This window comes from Primulina tabacum, chromosome 16 (assembly GCF_025594145.1).
Source record: "Primulina tabacum isolate GXHZ01 chromosome 16, ASM2559414v2, whole genome shotgun sequence".
NCBI lineage: Eukaryota > Viridiplantae > Streptophyta > Magnoliopsida > Lamiales > Gesneriaceae > Primulina > Primulina tabacum.
The window spans coordinates 36,346,015-36,365,971 of record NC_134565.1 but is presented as its reverse complement, the minus strand read 5'-3'; the positions used below and the strand labels follow the sequence as shown (position 1 = coordinate 36,365,971).

Here is a 19,957-nt window from a genome sequence, read left to right as displayed (position 1 = left end):
TTTTATACTAAAAGTATTACTTTTTATTGTAAATATCGGTAGGGCTGACTCTCTCACAGATAAAGATTCGTGAGACCGTTTCACAAGAGACATACTCAAATTCTTACAAAAACATTATCCTAACACTATCAAAAAAACATACATATGACAACAAAAAATTGAAGTTTTTTTGAGTAAGTTGACTACTCATAAGATGAAATTGAGTGATGTTGTATTTCAAGCTGAAGTCTTGTTAACAGAGCCACAGCTATAAATCGTCAGAAAACAAAGACGGTGCAAATGCTGTGAAACTCTCCATCTGTCGGTGCCCGCTTTTTTCTATTCCCTCTTAAGTTCACCCAAACTCCATAGATAAAACCTTTGCTTCTTTTTATCCGTGTAAAAAAAGAAGAAAAAATCCAATCTTTTTTTTCAAATTGTTACTTGCGTTCCTCGATAAGCTACTAATTTCTTGGTTTTCTCTGAAAAAATTCGATCTTGGTTATCCGGGTTTTCTTTTCAGATCCAAGCTTTTCTTGTTTTACATGTATATTATCTGAAAATTATACAATCCCCGATGAAGGTTCACCCCGCACCAAGAAAGCACAATATCGCGCTGCGATACGATGTTGCATCAGCACTCGCTCTTGCGAACAGCTGCCGACAGAAGAAGCTGCGGCGGCTGCCCCACATCTATGAGAAGGTTCTAGAGCTGCCCTTTCACCCAGACGCCGACGTCTCGATTGACGAAACATCCGAGGCCCTACGATTTGTCGCCGCTACGGATGACATCAGCGGTGACATAAGGGCCGATGCCGTTGAGATCTGCCCCGGAATTACTAAGATTGTCATAAGGGGTAACGGTGTCGTTGATTTGTCGGGTACTGAGTTGGAGATCGATTTGTGGCGGTTTCGGCTCCCCGCTTCGACCCGGCCGGAGCTGGTATCCGCCGCTTATGACGGCGGTGAGCTGGTGGTGACGGTTCCGAAGGGAGCGGATGACGAGGATGAAGATGGCGGTGGGGATATTGGAGGTGGCAGCCTTGTTTTTGTACAGTAAAAGTAATATTAATCTACCTTTACTTTGTATTTGTCCGAGTCTCTATCTTTTAGAAATTGCTTAAAATATTTGAGTTGTTGGAAGATCAGATATGTAAAAAAAATGCAATTTCTTTGGCTTTCGGGGTTGAACAGGAAAAAACAGAAAAGAAAGCCTGTTTCTGGTTATTTGAGGTTCTTGATTGTTTTCCATCAGTATAATGAATTAGTGAAGTTGTGTTGGCACAAAGACCACTTGGTAAACGTGATTGAAACCGGAAACTCTGTTTCAATAAACGAATTTCACTGAAGTTATACGAGATCTGATTATTTCAAACTATGAATTAGTCTAGTATCTTGCTAGAATGTTTTCAATGTTTTATCTTCTGCTACATGATTTTGTATATTTAATAATTTCACTGCATTGAGTAGATATTTGAAATGTGTTGCACTATAGAACATGTAGTATGAGATTCATGCATAATGCATCGTTGTATGTGCCACAATATTTGAAACATTTGGAAGGGTTGAACACAAAATCACAAATACAACAAGATTCAAGGTTTGCCAACAATTCGGTTATCGACGGTGTTGAAATGGCGAAAAGAGGTATAACCTTCTCAAGGTTCTGTATAGGTAATGCAATCAAAGTTTAGCAGAAAAAATGACACTTTTTTGGTGCTTAATTGTGTTGTTCTGTATTTGTATGTTTGTAATCTGCGGAAATAAACCATGCCTGTAGGTTGCATGTGTGATGGTTCTGATTCTTTGCTCCTTCAGAGCCACCAAAATACCACAGACGTGGCTACTGAAAATCAATAGGCTACGTACGAGTTTGAGAGTTGCAACAGTTCTGAAGAAAACTGGTGAATCACTATCTTGTTATGTTCCGATGCCCCTATCACACATCGCATGGTTGGAAACATGGCAGAATATTTATGAGATTGTGTTGTACATTTCTCGAAGTGATCCATCGATGTTACTTGAGAAACCAATAGATCTTATCATCAGCAAGAACATTGTGAACGAAGTCTTGTGGAGACAAAGTTCACATGCCCATGAAACATTTGATTGTTCGTGACAAAGCACCAAATGCTTGATATTCACCAGCGGCCGCAAAAATATTTATGTTATCACTGTTTTTTTCCCCTTCTCGAGCATTAAAATGTGAAGGGATGAACTTCAACTCAAATTATAGTGTGCCGAAACCGTTAAAAAACCGGAACGGGAACGGGGACCATATTTATCGAGTTAACATACTGGATTCTTGTTTACCAAGAGCCCCTCCACCATCACGTTTCTTCCTTTGGTGGATGTTGATGTTGCCCCCCATCGAATATGAGATATGAAAATGTGGTGGTGGAGCCTTTTATTTCTTCTTTTCCCCTCCATCGCGCGTGTGGATGGACTGATCCATTATTGTCTGTCATTCGACAAAATATATAAGTTAAAATCTTACAAAATGTAGATGGGTATTATAATATTAGCCCTATTTAATTCACTTTCTTCATCTTCCATTTCTTTTTAATACAAAAGTTAAGGCCACCTTTATCTATCTGAATTCTATGATATCCAATCATATATTAATTGAATAATTATTAATTATTTACTCTTTGATTAGATATATGACATGATAGCCTTGGGACCACTGCGATTCATTATTTATATATTGGTCGGTATTAGTAATAATTTTTTATTTGACATCTTATCTGGTATGTAATTATAATTTATATTCATACTATTATAAAATCTAGAATTTAGAATGAAATCAAGAAAAAAAGTGTATAAAACAGGAGAAAATGAAATATTTATTGTTTGATTGGTAATATTTGGTTATCGATTTACGAAATTAGGCATCCAAATAGAACCAACATAAAATAGGTCTTGTGATACTGTCTCACGAATCTTTATCTGTGAGACAAGTCAATCTTATCGATATTCACAATAAAAATAATATTCTTAGCATAAAAAGTAATATTTTTTCATAGATAACACAAATAAGAAATATGTCTAACAAACTACGACCCGTGAGACCGTTTCACGTGAAATTCAAATCCTAGAAGTTCAAATTGTTCTTCACTGAGTGTTTTTGAACTTAGAAGGTCTGTTGTAGGGTCTCCAGCAAATTTGATTTGAGAATTGCATGCTGCGGTAATATTGGGAAGGACAAGACAATTAGCTAGGTAGAGAACGATTTTATTGGCCTCAATTCAAGAGAGGTGCGGGATAATTCAATAAGCCTTGAGCAGTATATCAAAAACATGAAGGCCATATATGGCAATTGGTTAGTGGAGACGGATTCTTCTGTGCTTGTTGATGCCATTTACATGGCTGCTCCTAAGGCTCCTGCAAGCTCGAACATTAATCGGTCTGACTTAGTTGTTGTCAACATAGTTCCGAGTCATTTAAATACTGCCCACGTACAGAAGAGTGGCACACAGGCTGTTTAGATTTTGTGAACTCACTCCGTCCCTTGGTTCATGCTCAAAAGTCAAAACACTGGACTCGTAGACTCATTCGCCAATTCCAAAGACAATTCGGCAACATTTGACATCGCACTTTGACGATGGCTTCTAAATTGTTGCATCTCGAAAGTCTCAGGGTGCATCCCTGGTCTAACCCGTCAAACACATCAAAATGTCCAAGTAAAATCTTTAGTTAGATTTTAGAGCAAGAATTAGTGAAAAATAGGTCTTAACAAGGACGTAGTGTTGAGATTCCTTCATTAAATACAAATAAATCAAAACAAGGAGATTCAACAGTTCATGATTAATGCGACAAAAACACCATGTAAAACTCTTCCAACCATCAAACTCCATGAGCACAAAACTGGAAGGAATTTATTTCTTCTTGCCAGCCTTGGCAGCATCTCCCGCCTTCGTCTGCACAAATATAATATAACCATAAGTTGAAAAGTAGAGGGATCTGACATTTCAAACATGGCAGTTTTTCTCGCAAAGAATGGATTTGCTATTCAGAGAACATAAAAGTAGAATATTTGCATCGGCTAAATGCAAGAAAATACCAAGGATCTTGACCAAGGGAAGAACAACCTACCTTCTTAACACCACGGATCTTCTTGGCTCTGTTCTTCCTTTCTTTCATTTGCTTCCTTGACTTTTCGACCTTGGTGTCTAGACCATTCTGCATTCAGAAGTTCAAGAGGTTTTTAGAGACAAAAAGATACAAAAAAATATAGAACATTTCTATAACTACTGCTAGTTTGCATTTCATGACTCTCTTTTCAAGTCTTAACCACAGAATTGAAACACCAGCAATGACACAAACACGAACTTGCAGTATTCATCATAGCTATAGAAATCTTCTATATTTTTTGTCTCTTATTCTCTTTTCATGTCTTAACCACAGAATTGAAACAACAGCAATGAGACAAATAATATTGTATCAGCGATGAGTTCAAAAGGCTGAAAGAATGCCTGACATTCTTAAAACCAACATGCATGAATCATTGCCATGCATTTTTTCAGCAAACAGCGTGATGAAATTACCACATCTTGTCATTCAAATCAATAGGAGAAATTATTAAAAGTAAAATAGTATAGCGAGTAAATGAATTACCCTGATGAGCCTGTACTTTGGCTCAAATTTCTTGGCATTTTCGACTGAATCGTAGATTAAACCAAACCCAGTAGATTTGCCTCCTCCAAAGTGTGTCCTGAATTTGAACACAAAGATGGCATTTGGATCCCTTACCTCATACATCCTCGCCAATTTCTCCTTCAACTCAGCCTTCAATAATAATATTCACAGAACCAATATATATTAGAACATTTACCGATGATTCAATCAAAATGACCACAACCTGGTCTTACAGACTGATGCATGAACAAATATCAAATAAAGGTAACTATAAAAACTAACACCACTTTGTATTTGACCTAAGAAAAAAATTCTTTTTAAATTCTCAACAAGTAAAAGCATAAGGTAAGCTAAGCAAACTACACTGAGAACACCATACCTTAGAAACATTAGGCCTTCCTGGATGCAACACATCAATAATCTGAAAATTAAATATCGAAGTAACTCCCTCAAAATTAAAAATCATACAAACGAAAACGAGAAAAAAAATCACATAGAAACTAAAATAAAATAAATACAGAACATACAAATTGTTTCCTGGAAAGAAGACGATTAGTCATGAACTTCCTTGTTCTGATAGTTACTGCCTTGTCCGCCATTTCCTGCAGACAAAAACAGCAAATCCATCAAATTTACTGAAAACGCAAAAGGAAACAGAGGGTTATAAGATGTGTTTACGCTGTCGTTTAATCGGATTCACGCCGTTGCTCGTCAGAAGCTGAGTGGTGAGTCCGCTAGTGAGAGGCGCTTCTATTTTCTGAAAGAGAACGATTTTACGTAGGGTTTCGGAAATATAAGTGTGATCCCTTGTTTTTTAAATGGGCTTATTAGATTTGAGAGTTAATGGGCTTACTCAATCTAGATCCAATAATTTTGCCAGCTTGGTCCATAGTTAGGGCAACTGGCGGTCGACTTTCATTTCTTACACTATTATATGCTTAAGTGGACGAGATGCTAATGTTAATGGCCCAAACACCAAAAGCCAAAGGCCCAATATCACAATTATCTAGGACCTACAAAAAAATTTGAAATTTATTTTTAAAAACAAATCGGTTTAACCGACTTTTAAAAACAATAACTGAAACCGATTTTTTTCAAACAATAGAAACCGAATTAACCGTACTGGCCCTATTTAAGAGTTCGAGCAAAATTGACGATAAGATAATTCTTGAAAGTTTATTATTAGACCAGTTTAATTGAAAGCTAAAATAGGTTGGTATGGGGTGAATGACTAGGAATTATGAGTGATAAAAAAAGAGAGTAGAAAAATATAATTTCATGTACGTACGTAGTGTGATTATTTTTCAGTGTTTTGTGTGTATGTTGAGTGTATATTGAATAATCGATCATCATCTTATTAGTTATTAATCAGATCGGGCAAAATCTAGGTGTATCAACTTTAGAGATGTCATGACATTTAACAACTCAGTCAACTTTGATAACATTACTATTTGTGATCGATTGTAAATACGATGAGAAACAATTATTAGAACGAGAAAACACAATGATATTAACTCTAGACTTTTTACAAAACCCAACATTTTTTATCACGTTTCGCGCACAGGTATGCAGCTACGCGACTGAACAATAAGTCTTTGTAAAAACTATTTCGTATCTCTCATCGATTTACAAAAATGATTAACTAATTAAGTTGCTAAAATCAAAATAGAAAATCTTATAAATATATGTGGCATGGAGCATTATTATTATTATTATTATTTTCAAGTTTATCATAAATAATTTTGGTCAGCTGCTTTTCATTGTGATAATGTACAATTTTGGAATTCCCACCACATAAAGTGAGTTTGATTGTTCATGATGGAATTATATATTTTGTGTTGATGTGGGTACCATTACATATTTCATGTTCGCCGCTTTCACAACACAAAAACAAAAATTTAAGACCCCTTGCGCCTCGTATACTTGCATTCATGTGGACCTTCCATTTTCAGGATCATATATAAAGTCACATTTTTGTTTATTTATTTTTATTTTATATATATATATATATTGGGATATGTAGAAATTATGGTTCGTATTGGTGTCGATCGATATATGTGCATTGTAAGATATCTGAATCGTATTACTATCGTCATCTATAAATTTTTTTTAAGCAAAAACAAATACTTTAACCTAGAACATATATTATTTCATGCATAAGATTGTATGATTTTTTAAGATGATATAACAGAGGTGATCACTGCTTAAAAAGAAGATAATCCAACTCAATATAAATAAAAATAGGCTACCCACCAATATTCAACCATACAATTTGCCTTTTTCATTTTGTGGTGTAATATGGCACTAGCAAGTGGGTTATGTTATATCAAATCACATTTATATTTCCTCAAAAAAAATAAAAATAAAAATGTTGAAACATGGATGAAACGACCAAAAGGTAGAAATGACCCATCTTTTAAAATGGCAAAAAAAAATTAAATTTATTGTAAATATTTATATTTTTTTTTAAAAAAAAATCATCTTTTAAATTATAATCTATGTTCCTTCTCCCTTCTGTCCCTATGTAAAGTATGGCATGAATAAGTTTCATTTACTTTCCAAATATGATAGATATCAATGGTCACTTTTAAAGGGTTAGTAAAATGAAAATGACTTGCATAAAGAAGTTGCAACTAGAAAACTTTAGGCACACATGAAAAAGTGGGGCGGGTTCGATGATGGAGAATAAACGATACCCTTCAAAAGTTGTCTCCCTATCTAAATCAACGATCATTCTTTTGATCAAATTATTGTTCATACATAGAGGTATTTTAAATTTTTTGAACATACTATTAAAAGAATTTGAAATACAATGTAATATTATTGTAGGATCGAGACCTTGTCACTTTTCCAGTTTAAACATCACAATTCAATTGCTCTCCCAACAATTATTTCATTCCAATTAATCTCTCTCCAATAATTGCATTATTTGCTATAAATAAGAATCAGAATCTATGACCTTGACTTTGATATCAATTGTAGAATCGAGTCTTTGTTGTTTTAACTAAAGTTATAGCCGGTGATAACTGCACCACTCAAATCCTTTTAAACCCTACAATAGTTCAAGCAACACAGTTCAATCGCTCTTTCACGAAAGACAATTATTTAAAACTACTATATATCTTTCAGTTTTCAAACTCGAGTTTCTCTCATCTTTTGAATCTTAATTATATATACTTCCGCCAATTAAATTATTAGGATTTGTACATTTACAAATTCACATAACTCCTTCGAAGAGCACTTTGGCAATGTGAAAATTAATGGTGCCTGAATTACAATAAGCAGCATAATAAAAACTCCTAGCGATGCAAAGAAAGTTTTGCTTGGTGTCACTGTCCAAATCCTTCGAGGTTTTGGTCAATACTAATTTCACTAATTCTTGCATGTCCGACTCGATTTCATCAGTCGTGATGCCTCCCATATCTGTCACGCACCCATTCGCATCCTGCGCCTGATCATACAAATCATTCGAAGCAAAACACGAGTTGTTCGTGAAATTGATCTAAATTAGGGGAAATTTGATGTGTACGTTTTATGATCCAATACATAAGAAGAGTTAACCATCTCTAACCTTTCGGGATTGGAAAATACGAAGTCGATGGCAGACTCTGCTAGTGATCTCCAACAGGTTTTTATACTTAGGGGTGAGACATTAATAGCTCCTCCGATATCCAGCCGTTGCCACCTCTTCCTCCACAACCACCATTGAGATTCAACGTGCGCACCAGCAATTCGGCATCTCCTATCGCCGTGTAGCCTCCCTCGTCCCATGTCCTCAGCCACTTTTGCCACTGCAAATGGACAAAATTACTATCTAGTTAGTATTATGAGTTGTAGAAGTTATTTTGGTGAAGAAAATAATCACCTGTACGTATTAATATGTTGTCATGTGTTTTGTTCTATGCTAATATTTTGAAAGTAACAAATTTATTATGTGAATGTCATGATAAATATATCTGTATAAAGTCATAATATGTCATGCAAAAATAAATAAGTAGGTTTTTTATGAGACGGTATCACGAATCTTTAGTCTGTGAGACGGGTCAACCCTATCGATATTAACAATAAAAAGTAATACTCTTAGCATAAAATGATATACTTTTTCATGAATAACCCAAATAAGATATGTGTCTCACAAAATACGACCCGTGAGACCGTCACACACAAGTTTTTGCAAAAATAAATATTTGAAATCCTATAAAACTGGCAACATAAATTGGCCAATTTCAAGCTTGACGAAAATGAAGATGTGAATCTTATCTTTTACATCAAACAACGTGAAAATCATAAAAATACCAATCCCAAGATGGTGCTAAAAGACGTACCGCGTGATGTAATTGTTGATGGATGTCTCGGCCGCTTGCCAAAAGGGTGTCCAAAGAGAGCTGGTTTAAGGTTCTGAGCAAAGTCCCCACTAAACTGTTTCTTGTTTTGTACCTGTACCCTCTCAAATATCAGAATAGGCAAAGTATTTTTTCGATCATTTGAGATGCCACATTCTAATCCACGCACAAATGAGAAACGAGGTGCTCACCTTCCTCCGTTGACGTACTTGATGTCACAGGCGTACTCAAATTCGTCGATAAACGCGCATTTTCGGTCCTCGGAGAGTTGCTGTCCATTAAAATGGGACACTATAGTCTCCATCAAAATTGCTGTTTTAGCCCAAGCCAGCCTCACTTCGGAATTTTCAGGTTCGAATACACTTGCGGCGGCTATAAAGTATGATAAGAGTAGGCTTCTCTCGCTCAGCCCAAACTCTCCAAGGCTACAATCTCTATACCATCTACACAATTTTTAAATTTTTTTTAAAAAAAATAATCAAAATTGAGAGCATTGATAATAATTTAGAATTGATCAAAATTAAATTTCTACTTTTGAATGCTTTTCCACTCTTGCTGATGCAAGGCTTGGCAATTGTTGTAGTCTAATCTCCCCAACTCAAGATATGTGTTATTGTTAACTTTTGACATCCTACAAAATAATGAACGAATATTAACTCTTGAAATCTCATTCAAAAATAAGCATATCATATACACACACAAACAATATATATGTGTGTGTATATAAAATAATAGATTACGGGTGTAGAACAACTACGTTAAAAAATAACAGGTCGCTTTCATTATTATTAATTTTTTCTTTCGAAAAATAGCTGTTCGTTTTTAAGTAATTAGCCATTTTCTTTTAATTGAAAAGTAAATGAACCTGTATAATGTTTTGCCAATCCAAACATCATCTTCACCGCCGTATTGTTCCAAGTAAAACCTTGTCTCCACTCGAGGCAGGCTGGCGTACCAAGGAACATCTAGTGCATATCCAACCTGTAAAATCAATTTTTATATATCTAACTAATATACTATATCTTCAAAGAACATAATATCTTTATTTTTTGAACAAAAAAACCCTATTCGTGAGCAGTAAATTACTTGTAGTAATAGAAGGAAGACGACAAGTTTGAATCAATATATATATCTGTTCCCATTATCAGACATAATAATGCTGCTAAGCTTATAAGTTGTGGCAAGTGATATACTTTCCCTACCTACTAGTGTTCAGCTGTATATAGAATATATAAATGCATGGTTGGATTTATAGTTGGTAACCGAATAAGATATTCATAAATTTATACAATCTTTCCAAAATGTAAGTGTTTTAATTAATTTGTCCCGCAAAATAGATGATTAGTTCGGGGAAAAATTTTATAACAAATAAACCAACTTGACTAAGGGAGAAAATATACAAGTTTTTCGGCCCGATCGAATTAGATATGTACCTCGCCAGGGAGGTCTTTGGTGATAATCCACTTATCGAGTAGCTCGTTGTTGGCTCTTTTATCTTGCAAGAAGTTGGATGAGAATGTCCTGGCTCTTGCAAGTACGTTTTCTTGTGGGAACGTCACTTGGGAAGCTCTGTACAAATTGTACATTCCTGTCACAGCTTGGGTCGACTGACCCTGCGAAGCAGAAGAACTCCCCACCTTCTTCAAAATGTTCGAACACATCTGCATGCATTGCCCACATGTATAAAGGTGATATTACTTGTATGACATATATATATATATATTAAAAACATGTTAAAATCCGTGTGCGTGCCATGTTTTGTCCTTTTCCAATCTATTCTATTATTATTTTATAAGTCAAGATTCGTTTTTTAAAATATATATATATATACAGATATAAGTGAAGACTTATACCTGAAGAAACCTCGTATCCGTACAACCTTAGCAATCTAAATCCCATAGCCGTGTCATCGATGTCCTGAACCACAGAGTTTCTTGCCCAGCAAATCCCTTTATCTGTCCAGTGTCTGGAAGTTTCACAATATTATACATAATTTTATCTCATAGAGATCTGATAATAATACCAATAAAAAAAAGTAAATCTTGATTAACATACCTATGAACATAATCAACACATTCCTCAATCTCCGGCTGAAAATACCGGAAAATCCCGAGCCTTCGCAAACGGTCCACCGCCCAAAGGTGCTCGAACAAGTCCACCGGATAGACATTCGGAACTAAATCAAATGTAACATCATTCAAAAAGGGTCACCAACCCTATAATTGTATTTAGAATTAATATATATATATGTTTTAAAATTAAAATATTATACATATATATATATATATATATATATAATACCTCCACCATTGAATTTTTGAACTTGGTTATTTAGGTATTTGAGGCACTTGAGATCTTTAGTCTGGTGCAGTGCAAAAGCTGTGGAGGATGGAGAGAAAAGAAAAGAGCCATCTGCACACTGTAATTTTAAAAGCTTATCCCAATCAAGCCCATCCATGCCTTCCAAGCTGTGAAGCAATGTCGTGGCCACTTTGTGTAGTATGTCCCTTGGTATCCTACAACACAATTATTACACACACGTATTACAAAACTAAACAAATCAAACCATATTTTCCATTTCCCCATCTTAATCAAACACACATACTTGAAGGGGGAAATTATCACGTAAGTTGGTTTATGTTGAATTTTGATTTTTTAACTGGTCAAATGTAGTTGTTAATGCAATAATTTGATTTATTTCGTACTTGCAGTCACTTTTTCACTTGTATTTTGAATTTGTTCCCCTTTTCGAAATAGATATTGCAATTATTATACCTTGTCAGCTTCAGATCTCTGCTGGCATAAATCTCTTGCATGCCTGGAGAATCATCAGGAATATCGATGCCCAACTTTTTTGCAATTTCGACAAGTGATGGCAGGGCCACTTCGAACCCAATTGGCATGTGTTCCTCATCTTCATCTCCAAGTTTTGCTATATTCTCTTGTATATAACAAATCCCTGCGCCAAAAAAACATTACTAATTTCTTATATTTATTTTAATGCTAAAAAAAATAAAATATATCATTTTTTTAATAATCAAGATAAGATGTGGGGATGCGTTATCTAATTTTGTGTGTTCAATCACTTCTACCTTTTTTGATGTTTCAAAAAGGGACAGCTTAGAAAATGGTTTAGATTAACTGTCATAAAATTAGGTTTAATTTGACATAATGATTTGACACATTGTAATATAAATTTAATTAATCATATGGGATAAATATTGTATATAAACCTTTATCGCTTTTGTCAGGGTGCATGTTCCATGATCTCAATGCAACCACACATGCTAATGTGTTGATTATCCGGTCGTGGGCGGAGAAGGCGGTGGCGTCGCCCCACGACCCATCGGAGAGCTGATTGTTCGCTATCCACTCCAAACTCGAAGGGAACTGAGGCCGCCCGCCGCCGCCGACATCCGTCACCATCGCCACCCACGCGGTGTCGTACGCGGATATGCTTATTTCTCCGTCGTCCATGGAGGCTAGCATTGTTCTGATCGTCTCCACCAAGTCCCTTATCTTGTCGGATTCTGTCTCCTTTTAGATTTTGTTACAGGGCAAGAAAAAGGAAAACAAGATCATGGGATTTGACAGGAAAATCTATTGAATGTATTATAAAGTGACAGAAACGGTATAATTTTGGCGACAAAGAAAATAAAATGAAATTCTTGATATTTAATGGTCACCTTGTGTGTATCTTTTTCTGTGTCATCGTCCACGATATCTTGCCACTTTATGCCCGCCATACCATTCTGAATCACATCTATATGTTCTGCATTTTTAGCATAAATATATACCAGATAAATGTCACCAAAATAATAACACACACAAAAGATTAATGTATAAAGAGATATATACAGACACATCTGTCTGTTACCTCCAGTTCTTTTCCCGGAAATCGCGTTGCATTGGAGATATGAACTGGGCGTAATTGGTTTCCAACTGGGAAAAACTCCTGCAATTAAGAATCAACAGTAAACTTGAAGCATCACAATTTAAATTTTGAAAGATTAAGTTTATCATCAAAATATAAAAGGAAAAAAGAAAAACAAACTCTCATAGTAATTAACATACCGGAGGCAGTGAGTGTCATATGGAAGGGCGCCGCCGGAGGAAGACGGCGGTGGATGGGGGACGAAGGGAGCAGACACTTGGAAGCAGATGACATGTGTAAGTTTTTTTTTTCTCTGAATAAATAATTTATAAACAAGAATTAAATATTCTATATATAAATTGATCTGCTGTTTGTGTACGTCCCCTGTTTTTGAACGAGGAAAAATAGTAGGAGAGGAGCTTAAAAGGAGAGAAAGGTGAAGGAAAGAGACAGAAAGGACTTCTCAAGAGATTCCAGGCTATGTGTGCATGGGATCATTCCAAATTCATGAAAATGAGTGAACTCGTGTTCTCTTCTTGGCCATTGCTTTCTATATATATATATATATACTGAAAATATAATATTGGACAAATTACGTTCTTGATCATGTAATTTGTGCTTTTTCTAATTTTAGTCTTGTTATGAGATAATTTACGTTCTTAGTCCAGTAATTTATAATATTTTTCAATTTCAGTCCTTTTCCTCCAAAATTGAAATATTCCTCCGAAAAATGCATACCATTCCATTGCTGATACATTATCGAACCATGGTTTTGAATGGTTGTCAATGAGGAAAATGTTTGCACTGAGGAAAATGTTTGCACTGATACATACATTTTCCGGAGGAATATTTCAATTTTGGGGAAAAAGGACTGAAATTGGAAAATATTATAAATTACTGGACTAAGAACGTAAATTGTCTCATAACATGACTAAAATTAGAAAAAGTGCAAATTACAGGACCAAAAACGTAATTTGTCCTATAATATTTAACAACTTACTTTTGATTTGCATAATATAATTGTTATAATCGAGTCTCGATTTTATGTCACGGAGTATAAGATATGTATAATATATAATTAAACGTATAATTGTTGAATTGATTCGTCTTGACCGATTAATTCAGTGGTATTTTAAGTGTGATTATGAACAATTTGAGGTAATTTTTAGGAAGATTGTTTTAATATTTTGTGATGCTGATTACTTGATTTTTGAGTGTGCGTTGGTAAAATAATTGACGTTATATTGCAGGTTTTTTTGTTCTGTAAAATCGATTATTTTTTTGGGAAAAAAAAAGTTGATTTCATAGTAATTAATATATATAAAAAATATTCAATTTCATAAAAATTAATATATATTTCTTTAAACGAAAAAAAAAAAAACACATGAGCAGTCAGGTTCTGCATGTTCTATCCGGTCACTGTAACCAAGATTCAGGTTTATTTGGTTTTGAGCCGTATGAGTTCGGTCCAATCCCTAATGCTTTGGAGAGTGATATTTAAAAAAAAAAAAAACAAATCCCTAAATATTTCAGAATAAATTGCATTTATTTAATCAAAAAATTGGGATCGTGGACCCTTTTTGGTTAGAAAGTTGGACCCATTTTCAATTTTCGTGTCTCCAGACTCCAATCCAAAACAGTGTGAAAAAAGGAAAGTTTTGACCAAAAAAGAACAAGGACAGATAAGCAACACTGTATATATAAAGCTCAAAAATTAAAAATTAAAAAAAATTGTAAATAAAAGTGTCACATATCATTTAAATTTTATATCATATTATATATGGTTATACATATTTTATTCGAGAAAGAATGTATAATTCTGGGTTGTATATTATGTAAATTCAATACGAAAAATCAAAGTCATTGATTTCTGACAACTTTCTATATTATAGGAATTAGATTTTAAATTTAGCGTCAAGTTATGTTTTGTTGGGTGAATAAAATTATCCCTTCTTATAATCTTATATGATGTTTTAATATGTTTTTTTAAAAAATCTAATATTAGTAATTGTCAGTTCAAAATTTTATCCATATTTACCTAAATTTAAATGATATATATATATATATAAGTATTTATAAATTTTAAAAAATAACTAAAGGTGTTATATTTAAATAATTATTCTAATTAATTATTGTAAAATGTACCATATTTAGCTTAGGCTTTTTTTATTTTCTCAAAAATAAATCATATTAAAATTTTTAAATATATACACACGTATCACATACTAAACAGGATTAATTATTATTCTTACTGAGCGAGTATAATAGAAAATATTTTGCCAAACGGTTCATCTAGATTAAACATATATATTTTGATAGCATAATATAAAATTAAGTGCCATTAATTGAAAATGATTGATATAAGTATAACGTACGCATATAAGAGCTAGTTATATAATTTACGATTTTTTTAACAAAATTATATCAAACAATTTGTAGAGGAATTGGTTTTATTGATAAAATCACAAGTTGAGAACAAAAACAAAGTTAAAAGAAGCTAGAAGAAACTGTATCGATCTCATGTACATGCCAATTACTAGTGTATCGACGCACGCAACGCGTAATTGTATAATATTTTTTATAATTCATTTGCTTTATATTTAAATGAGGATCAAAATATAATTATAAGAAATAGTGAGGGACTACACTGTAATTTTGATATATAAATTAAAAATAAACTGAAAAATAAAAGAATAAAAAAATGATCTCAGTAAGTATTGAACATGTATAACCTAAACCTCAAAAGACAATAACTCAATCCGTTGAACTGCATATAACTTGCATTATAATTTTAACATTTTATTAATATATATAATTATTAAAACAGACTCTGACACTAAAGTTGGTTACTCTAAGTGTCTCAAATTTAATAAAATAGTATAGAAAATATAGATAGTATCGATGACGTGAAATTATAGAGGTCGCATGTTCGATTTCGTAGGAATACATTTACTTGTAGGAATATTGTTTGCAAGTAACGACACACATAATTAATTTGTAGGAGTTTGACACCAATCCAAAGATCATGGTTACGTCAGTGTGACGTCTTGCCAATTAACCTAGTACAGTGTCTTCGCAAAAACTTTCAATCTCTGATCAAGCGTAAGTAGGCAATTAGCATCCCCCATTAAAGAGGAGATACTTGCCTCAGTTCTTTGATAAAAAACGAGACTTGAGTTAAAATCAAGATTTGAGAGAAACATTAATAAATCTAATCAAAACTATTATTAGAGTAGGTCTCACAGTCTCACGAATTTTTATCTTTGAGACGGATCAATCTTAAGGATATTCACAACAAAAAAAGTAATACTTTTTCGTAGATTACCCAAATAAGATATCTGTCTCACAAAATATGAGACCGTCTCATACAAGTTTTGCCCTATTGTTAAACAAAAATATTCACAACCAAAAGAAGTGTCAGTCCAAAATTAACTAAACTTAGTATAAAGAAAAGCATCGTTCTAGAGAGCATAAAAGTGTTTGTTTCTAAATATTGGAATAGAAGAATCTTTCATTTATTTGATGCTTTCTTAATGGTTTTGACTCCAAAGACTTGTGGGTTTGGACACAATGAATTTAAACTATCTGCCAGAGTTCAACAGCAACTCGTTTTAAAAAAGTTAAATTACACAAAGTTTTTCAATAAAACAATAAGCTCTCGATCACTGGCATCTCATTCATCTATATAGTGTTCAAAATTATTATGATAATTAATATTTATTTATTATCAAATTGGTAGAATGATTGGTTAATATGGTACAATAGGGAGGGAGAAAGAAACAGATTAATAAAATAATATTGTGAGATTAATTTGTTATTTTGGGCAGGGGAATCAGCGAACCCGATTCCTTAATGCTCCAAACTTGTCTCTATTATTGAGTTCTCACTACATATGTTAATCCAAGCACGAAACAATTTTCATAATTTGGAGTAAAACCGTAATAATTTGCAAGTTTGTTTGTATTAACAAAACAAGCACATCACTGGATATTAAATTTTCAATAATTAATTACGTTTTTCGAATTTCGAATTATGTTTAGTTAATCGATTACATGGCAATTCATACAATTAATAATTAATTAATAATATATATGTCTAAACGTATAAGTTCGTAACAAATTATACATAAAAAATTTAATGTTATCTTAAACAAGTTGGTACTAAACAACCAGACCTCAAAGAAGCAATGTGGTACAAAGAGGGATTAAAATGGGCTTAACTCATTCTGTTCGCAGACAAAGTTCAAGTCCAAAAACCATTCAGACGTATGAAGCCCGTTAATGAAGCCCGTTTAAATTTAATAAATACGAGAAAATGATATTACTGGGCTATGATTAAGGCCCAAAATATTTTTTTTTACCAGATCGACCCATTTTAGCTTGCACGCACTTAGCACGTGACCTTGAATTCTGCTCTATACAACTGTCGCAACTGCTCGGATCACGCCAAAACAATGGTTTCTTTTCGCTTCCCATTCTCGTTTCCTCAGCCCCCAAAGCCACCCATCTCCGCCGCCGCTAATGCTTCTTCACGTAAATTATACTCTTACGCCGCGGCTGCCGCGTTATCATTCTCCGCTGCTGGTGCTGGCATTGCTATCTCGCAGAATATCAGCAGTCCATTTCTTCAAAACGCACTTAATTTATTGGCGTCTAATTTCACACACAACGGAAGCATGCTAAATCCCTTGTGGGGTTCTCTTTCTCTTTCTTCGAATTCGTCTCCGGTCACTGAATCGAGGACTGGAATGTCGTTTCCGGCGGTTCTGAGGGATTCCATGTGCCTCCTCGGAATCGGGTTGCGGAAAAAAGCAGTTTTGGGGTTGAAGAATATCGATGTCTATGCTTTTGGTATTGGATTCTGATCTTCACTCTCTTTATTATATATTTTCCCTTAGCTTCTTTTTTTTTTTTTTTTTGCGACAAATTGTGAAAATATTTCTGATATTTGATGGATTTATATGTGCAAATAATCTAATGAGGAAAATGTTGCAAATCCAAAGCTACGCCAGTTGTCTGCATCGTTAAACTAAAAGTTCTTGAGTTGATGAAGTCTAGATTTTGACTTTGTAAAATTTTTTGTTATTTGGCATTTTCCGTGGCTTTGGATTGATAGGTGTATATGCTGATCATGATGATGTGAAAAAGTTCCTTAGTGAGAAACATGGAGATTTTTCAGTTCCCAAATTGAATGAGGAGTTGACGGAGGATCTCATGGAGAGTGGTGTCAGCATGACTGTGAGGCTTCAAATAGTTTACGGAAGACTGAGTATTCGTTCTGTGCGGAGTGCTTTCGAAGAGTCTGTCGGTAGCAGATTACAGAAGTTTGGGGGATTGGATAACAAAGAATTGCTTCAAAGGTATCACTTTGGTTTTCACCCATTTGGTGTCGTCTTCATTAGCATGATAGAGAGTCGAATCCACAGACCACAAGGAATGCTTGTTTCTTATGCTTGGAAAATTCTGCATTTGAGTTTTTTCTCAGTGCTCTTTCTTTACTCCTTTTCATGTGTTATATTAAGCCAAAACCTTCTCGACTACTGTCACCACTAGTCACCACGACCACGAACCTCGAAAACTAGTCATCTTGGCGGTCAGCCTAAGGCCTCTTAAACTTTTTGGTAAATCCACAGTTTCTTGTAAACTTGACATTCCATCTTAACTTGGGCCAAAGTATCACTCTTTTCAAAGAAGCTGTCATATTTCTTTTTCATTTTGCCTCCATAACCTATATACAGTTTCTGCTTAGCTGAACGACGACCATTGATGAGGTTTTTCCATCGTGTTCTAGCATCCTATTTCGGGATCATTCTTTCTACTTCATATTGTCCATGTCCTGCTTCGTTATTGTTTGCTTTTGAGGTGCCGATGGGCTGGTACGAAAGTGATTCTATAGGTACATCTACATATGGCGACACTTTTAAAATGACTTGTAATGAACAAGGACGTTTTGTTGACAGATTCACGTCTCAGTTCAAAGATGATATCAAAATTCCACGGGGATCCATAATTGATCTCTCGAGGGAGCAGGGTCATGTGCTTCGCACAACGAGTAAGATCTTTGTCAAATTTATTTTCTGGCAGTCTTGGGCCAGGGTATTATTATTGGCCTCTTTCATTATTTCTTCCTTTTTTTTCCCGCAATGTACTCACTTAAGAAAGCGATGTTTACATACTCTTTAAGAGATGGGATAGGACTTCACTAAGGATTGGGGAGTGGGTAGCTAAGATTACTGTCATTCATTTGTGGGGGAACTGGGCATTTTCAAATCACTACTGCTTGAACAATAGGGCATTTGTGACTTTTTTCTGAATCATATTGTGGGTGAATGAGTTCTGTAGAGCAAAGAGTAAGAACTCACAATCTCACATGAAGGTTTCGATTTATTTTTCTTTTACATTTGTGTAGTTGATGGAAAAGACGTGGGAAGCATAGAGAGCGAACTCTTGTGTCGTTCGGTCCTCGATCTTTACATTGGTAAGGAATCCTTTGATAAAATAGCCAGAGAAGACGTTGTGCGGAACTTGGCTTCTCTGCTTGGGAAATAAAAATAATCTTCTTGATATACCATGGAAACGTTAAATATTTGGAGCTTTGGGGAGCCTTTTTTGGAGCTGAGTTTCTGATGACCCTATCTGTTGATCTTTCCATGTGATGTAAACATCAACATTAGATTTAGCATAATTTATAATTTTATGGTATTGTGAATTTGTGTAACTGCAATTATACTCTAAACTAATCCTTTTCATTTTGCATTTGCATTTTCTTATGCTTTTTTTTATCATTACAATTACAATAGTTGATGGGTATAACGAGAAGAAAATTGATATTATCTTCGAGAGCAAAATTTGTTAAGAGTATACTTGTTATTTGATCTGGCTCTAATTTTTTCCAAATAGAGAGACTTGTTTTAGATAGTAATGTTATAAAAATTATGTGAACTAAACTATAACATAACATGCTGAATTAATTCGACAATCTTTATTTAAATTAAATATTAAACAATAAAAATAGATAAGATATATATTTCACTGGCATTGCCTCTTCTTGAATATGTTTCGCGACCACCCTTGAGCCAGACGTCAAAAAGAGGGAATATGATGTAATGGTGCTTAAATTCAGG

The 19,957-nt window shown here is 34.2% G+C and overlaps 4 protein-coding genes across 4 annotated transcripts; 2 read left to right on the top strand and 2 right to left on the bottom strand.

The window, feature by feature from the left end:
• Positions 1-180: 180 nt before the first annotated feature.
• Positions 181-1,267, top strand: LOC142529929 (uncharacterized). Its single transcript, XM_075635638.1, has one exon. It carries the CDS (start codon positions 557-559, stop codon positions 1,037-1,039), a length of 483 nt encoding a protein of 160 aa, XP_075491753.1. The 5' UTR covers positions 181-556; the 3' UTR covers positions 1,040-1,267.
• Positions 1,268-3,655: 2,388 nt separating this feature from the next.
• LOC142530010 (small ribosomal subunit protein eS24z-like) lies at positions 3,656-5,433 on the bottom strand. Its single transcript, XM_075635762.1, has 6 exons — positions 5,296-5,433; positions 5,145-5,219; positions 4,997-5,038; positions 4,597-4,767; positions 4,075-4,161; positions 3,656-3,899 (listed from the first exon to the last, which is right to left on the bottom strand). The coding sequence occupies exons 2-6, from the start codon at positions 5,214-5,216 to the stop codon at positions 3,858-3,860; spliced, it is 414 nt and encodes a 137-aa protein (XP_075491877.1). The 5' UTR covers positions 5,217-5,219; positions 5,296-5,433; the 3' UTR covers positions 3,656-3,857.
• A 2,353-nt stretch (positions 5,434-7,786) lies between these two features.
• On the bottom strand, positions 7,787-13,202 carry LOC142528648 (ent-copalyl diphosphate synthase 1-like). The gene is given in 17 exon segments (XM_075633735.1): positions 7,787-8,068; positions 8,189-8,260; positions 8,262-8,408; positions 8,943-9,054; positions 9,152-9,403; positions 9,493-9,591; positions 9,826-9,941; positions 10,394-10,585; positions 10,587-10,621; positions 10,814-10,926; positions 11,016-11,136; positions 11,262-11,476; positions 11,736-11,919; positions 12,194-12,497; positions 12,647-12,732; positions 12,838-12,915; positions 13,035-13,202. Coding segments are annotated over 17 exon segments (2,454 nt in total). The 5' UTR covers positions 13,129-13,202; the 3' UTR covers positions 7,787-7,834.
• Positions 13,203-17,256: 4,054 nt separating this feature from the next.
• On the top strand, positions 17,257-19,597 carry LOC142530046 (fatty-acid-binding protein 1-like). The gene is made up of 4 exons (XM_075635797.1): positions 17,257-17,684; positions 17,950-18,193; positions 18,794-18,885; positions 19,243-19,597. Exons 1-4 carry the CDS (start codon positions 17,288-17,290, stop codon positions 19,380-19,382), a joined length of 873 nt encoding a protein of 290 aa, XP_075491912.1. The 5' UTR covers positions 17,257-17,287; the 3' UTR covers positions 19,383-19,597.
• Positions 19,598-19,957: the final 360 nt, after the last annotated feature.

What these genes read in the sequence shown, in the direction of transcription:
- LOC142529929 (XM_075635638.1), top strand. Translation starts at nt 557, where the DNA reads ATGAAGGTTCACCCCGCACCAAGAAAGCACAATATCGCGCTGCGATAC.
- LOC142530010 (XM_075635762.1), bottom strand. Translation starts at nt 5,216, where the DNA reads ATGGCGGACAAGGCAGTAACTATCAGAACAAGGAAGTTCATGACTAAT. An exon ending in TTCTTTCCAGGAAACAATTT is followed by an intron (nt 5,039 to 5,144) that starts GTATGTTCTGTA and finishes TTTAATTTTCAG; the next exon opens with ATTATTGATGTGTTGCATCC. An exon ending in CAAAGTACAGGCTCATCAGG is followed by an intron (nt 4,162 to 4,596) that starts GTAATTCATTTA and finishes TTCTGAATGCAG; the next exon opens with AATGGTCTAGACACCAAGGT.
- LOC142530046 (XM_075635797.1), top strand. Translation starts at nt 17,288, where the DNA reads ATGGTTTCTTTTCGCTTCCCATTCTCGTTTCCTCAGCCCCCAAAGCCA. An exon ending in AACAAAGAATTGCTTCAAAG is followed by an intron (nt 18,194 to 18,793) that starts GTATCACTTTGG and finishes TTTTGTTGACAG; the next exon opens with ATTCACGTCTCAGTTCAAAG. An exon ending in TCATGTGCTTCGCACAACGA is followed by an intron (nt 18,886 to 19,242) that starts GTAAGATCTTTG and finishes ACATTTGTGTAG; the next exon opens with TTGATGGAAAAGACGTGGGA.